This window comes from Coptis chinensis, chromosome 3 (assembly GCF_015680905.1).
Source record: "Coptis chinensis isolate HL-2020 chromosome 3, ASM1568090v1, whole genome shotgun sequence".
Lineage (NCBI taxonomy): Eukaryota > Viridiplantae > Streptophyta > Magnoliopsida > Ranunculales > Ranunculaceae > Coptis > Coptis chinensis.
In genome coordinates, this window is record NC_141458.1 from 118,613,243 (window position 1) to 118,617,921 (window position 4,679).

The 4,679-nt window shown below is 33.6% G+C and overlaps 1 protein-coding gene across 1 annotated transcript; it reads left to right on the forward strand.

Annotated features, from left to right (window-relative positions):
* The first annotated feature begins 2,753 nt into the window (after nucleotides 1-2,753).
* LOC147513609 (Haloacid dehalogenase-like hydrolase (HAD) superfamily protein) lies at nucleotides 2,754-4,679 on the forward strand. The gene has a single exon (XM_086596761.1). It carries the CDS (start codon nucleotides 3,335-3,337, stop codon nucleotides 4,493-4,495), a length of 1,161 nt encoding a protein of 386 aa, XP_086452887.1. The 5' UTR covers nucleotides 2,754-3,334; the 3' UTR covers nucleotides 4,496-4,679.

Here is a 4,679-nt window from a genome sequence, read left to right on the forward strand (position 1 = left end):
TTCACTTATTTGTAATACTTGATTATGTAATTATGGTTGGTAATTAGTAGTTTATTTAGGATTGTGTTTTGGTAATGAATCTAAAACTTTTAGTATTTAAATGAGTAATTGATAGTTTAATACTTTCATGTATTTGAATTTTTTTTAATTTGTATTATTATTATTTTTATTTTCAGTGCATATTCTTTTTTTTCACTCTTATAAAAAAATCAAACTCCTTATCTATTGTATTCTTTATTATTGGTTTTTACTGTTTCTTTTAGGTATTATACATTTTAAAAAGGCCGTGTTTTTACGTTTTTTTCCCAAAACGCTCCATTTAAAACAGGCCAAGTTTTTCCAAATACTGTTTTTAAACATGGTTTGTTGGAAAATCCCAAAGTTCACCTTTAAAATAGGCCTTAATTTAAGATTTATATCATTCCAAAGCCATGTGTGCAACGGAAATTTCATAAAACTAAGAATCTAACATGTGTCAAATTCCTTCATGAAAATTAAGGCCTCTTCCCAAAATTTATTAGGCCTCAATTCTTATGTTTTTAACAGATGATATGCCAGGTTTTTCTTTATTAAATTGTTGTAAGATCAGAAAAACTGATGTCCTCTTGAATATAACAATATTAAAAAAATTGATCAGATGTAGGAACCTGTTCACTTTGGTTTGCAAGTTTTATGTCTAGCTTGCCAAATTTTTTTTCACTCTTATAAAAAAAATCAAACTCCATGTTATCGGTATGATCTATTTTTTTATTATTGGTTTTCTCATCTATTTCTTTAAGGTATTATACCTTTTTTAAACTTTTTTACCGTTTTAAACAGTTTTTTTATTTTGAAGTTGTTTTAGGTTTTTTTTCCCAAAAGCGGACTTTAAATTTTAAAACCATAAACTAAGTTTTTCTAAGTACACCCGTTTTAATATTTGGTGACAATGCACTCAAGACATCAATACACCAAGAGATCGATAAGATATGTAGAGCAGATGACCCAATCCACCATTTTCAACATTCATGTGTGCACTACGGCACATTTCATGATTTCACTGCTTGTCAACTAGCCGGTGTCAATTTGGTTCTGTGCGTTCCAAAATAAGTGATAAACTGTGTAAGCCGCCATTAAGAAGCTCATTCCAACTTTTTCCCTTCATTAGAAGTTGAGTTTTCATTCAAACCTATGAATATGTTCACATTCTAACAGATGACAATTGGCCCATAGGTTTGGCCCTTACATTAAAGTTATGGCCGAATTGTAAGATCAGAAGTAACTACTGATGTCCTTCTTGAAGAATTGCGACAGTGCCACGCAAATCACATTGATCAGATGTGGAACCTGTTCACAACTAGCAAAACTGCAAGCTTTATGTCTAGCTTGGATACAAATTCATACTTGTACGTTGTAGTGTTGTACAACATAAAATGCAGAAAATGAATGATTCCCATGTTACTCGGTATGATCTACAGTGTTGAACATTATTTGGATGAAGTATTTCTCATATATTAATAATTAAGCACTCATATATGAATATGATTTCTTTTTCTTTCATTCTTTAGAAAAACACACATGATAGGAAGCCCGAACCAATATATATGGATTACAACAACAAAGGAGATAGTTTCCTAAAGTACAAGCATAACAATAATTGTTATAATGAAAATAACCAATAATGACAACAAGCATCTAGAGCCCTATCCATTGCAAAATTAATCAATATTATTCTATATTTTGCTTTAAAGTCAAGAAAGCGTGCGAGTATTGCATCGTCCATTTACCTCAGGTTTTGCTCTTAAGTGGCCGTGCAGCTCTGTCATTGATCTTCTTACTCAAAAAATGTTGTCTGTAATTCTGTAAAATTTAATAGTGTAGATGATATTGAAAGTAAATGTTCACATGAGCTAGGAGTTAGGGGACAGACTTCACTAATCCACTTCGTGCTTATTTAGCAAGCGCACACTCACACTGTCACACATACACACACACACACAAATAACTAAAGTCTAAAACTACAACGCTTGCATAAGCAACAATCATATCCTTCCAATCGCAAAATAAAGCACTAGCTGCGTCATCTTCAATCGTTTATAATTTACTTATTTTTTTTTTTCTTCTGCAAGAAGGTGGGTCTTTCAAATAATAAAAGAAATCCTATTGCAGCAGAACTCATTATTTTATGTACCTTGTTTCATTAGTCTAAGTTCATCCATATATAATCTTGATATTGTTGTAATTAAACAACGAAGAGTTAAAAAAAAATGCTGACCCACTCAATTTTTATTAATTTATCGTTATATAAAGTAAACAAATCTCTAATTATATAATCTTGATAGTCGGGTTTTGAGGAACCCACTATTCACTATCGAGTAAGCAAATTGAAAATCAATTTTAAAACTCAATATAAATTAAATTGTAAAGGGTTTAACCCAATCTCTAATGTAATTTAAATTATATAATTATTCTCTATTTTTCTTTCTGAATTTAGAATAACCTTTCTTTTATTAACAATTTAGAAAAATATTCTCTAATGTAATTTAAATAACATAATTATTTTTTATATTAAATTAGATGTGCCTCCTTTATGTAATTACAATTAAAATCCAAAAAAACCATATTAATTATCGATCTACAGTTTCAAAACTTTAGAAAAAAAAAAAAAAAAAAACCCCTCCATACGTACCATGGTTTGCATACTTACAATTAGAATCCAAAAACCACAATTATCGAAGAAAAAAAAAAAAAAAGTCACTAGGTCACTCATGTTTCCGTCCGCAAAAAATCCACCGACAGTCCCAGTAATAAGGTTGCAATAGTCGGCCTACTACCACAAAAACTTGTGTGTTGAAGAAGCAAAGAAAAAAGAGAGCCAAACTCCACTTTTTCTTCTCATCTTATTTTTTAGAGTCTTCCTCTCTCATTTCCGTATTCAACGTTCCTTCTTTCCCCACCGTTAGATTTTTCTCCTCGACCTCTCTTTTGTCCAGGTTCTCTAATCTCTTTTCCTATATATCACAGATAACGTGTATGTGTACATATTCAATATCATTTTTTTTTTTATATTGTTATTAAAAGTTTGTGTTCATATATATAAACTTTGTTGGATAAAAAGTGTAGTTTTGTGATTTTTAGAGGGATTGGATTGAATTGTTTATTAAAGCAACAATAAAGTTGTTTTTATGATAAAGATGGATTCCCTTAACTAATTTTTGTAGGTTGTGTGGATTGTGTCTCAGTTGGGTAGAAAATTTGGTTTCTTTGGTCAATTTAGGGGGGACAGTTTTTATTCTGTCTTTCAATTTGACAAGGAACTTTTTAAAGGGTTTAGAACATATACAAAAAAAAAAAAATGATGGATTCAATTGCGACTACGTCCCTTCTCGGACATCGTCCCTTGTGTGGGGCGTCTTTTTACAAGGATGGGTCGAACGGAAGAAGGACAGTTGATTTCTGTGGATTTCCAGTGAAGGAATTTGTAGGTAAAGGAGTTATTTGTTCATCTCCAAAAATGTGTCCCTGGAGAAGTGAGAAGTTGGGAATGAATAGGTATTCGTTTTCTCCGATTAAGGCTCTTGCAATGGAGTTGACGAAAGAAGCCTATTCCTCTAGGGAGGAAGATAGAAATAGAATACTAAGGAATTTGAATAATTCTGTTGAAACTAGTACGCAGCAGAGACCAGGTCTTTGGCCGCCTCCGAATAAGGTGGATGATCCTTCGCTGCACAACCCTTTACTCCGTCAGGAGAGAATGGGTTGTGGATGGTTGGGCGCTATCTTTGAATGGGAAGGAGTGATTGTTGAAGACAATCCTGATCTTGAGAAGCAAGCATGGTTAGCTTTGTCTCAAGAAGAAGGAAAGTCTCCACCCCCAACTTTTATTTTAAGAAGAATAGAAGGCATGAAGATTGAACAGGCAATATCAGAGGTTCTCTGTTGGTCGAGAGACCCAGCACAGTTGAGGAGGATGGCTTCAAGAAAGGAGGAGATATATCAAGGCTTGCAAGGTGGAATCTATAGGTTGAGATCAGGTTCACGAGAGTTTGTGAATGTACTGATGAACTACAAAATACCAATGGCATTGGTCTCTACTCGTTCTAGGGGTACAATTGAGGTCGCAATCAGGACCATTGAGTTTGAAGGGTTCTTCAATGTGATTGTAACTGCAGAAGATGTTTATAGGGGGAAACCAGACCCTGAAATGTTTGTATATGCTGCACAGCTTCTCAAGTTCACACCAGAACGGTGCATTGTGTTTGGAAACTCCAATTCAACAGTAGAAGCTGCACATGATGCTCGTATGAAGTGTGTAGCAGTTGCGAGCAAACACCCCATGTATGAGCTGGGTGCTGCAGATTTGGTGGTGAAGTGCCTGAATGAACTCTCTGTAGTTGACTTGAAGAATCTTGCTGATATCGACCTGCCTGAATTTGAACCAGAGCTGGAGATGGAGGAAGAAGAAGATCAATCATATCCATCTACGTCAGTGGGAGTTGATGATAGTTTCTGGTGAGCCCTTCCAGTTGTACAGTTATTCTTTATGACAATTAGTCTCACTTAGTTATGTATATTGTCTTTGTTATGTACCCCAAATTATTGATAAAAGATAAAATAGTACTGGGTACTCTTCATTGGATTACCCTAATGCTGAATACACGTAACTGTGGTATAAATGTAATATATTTCTTTGAAACTCA

Coding starts and splice junctions, on each gene's coding strand:
- LOC147513609 (XM_086596761.1), top strand. CDS start 3,335: ATGATGGATTCAATTGCGACTACGTCCCTTCTCGGACATCGTCCCTTG.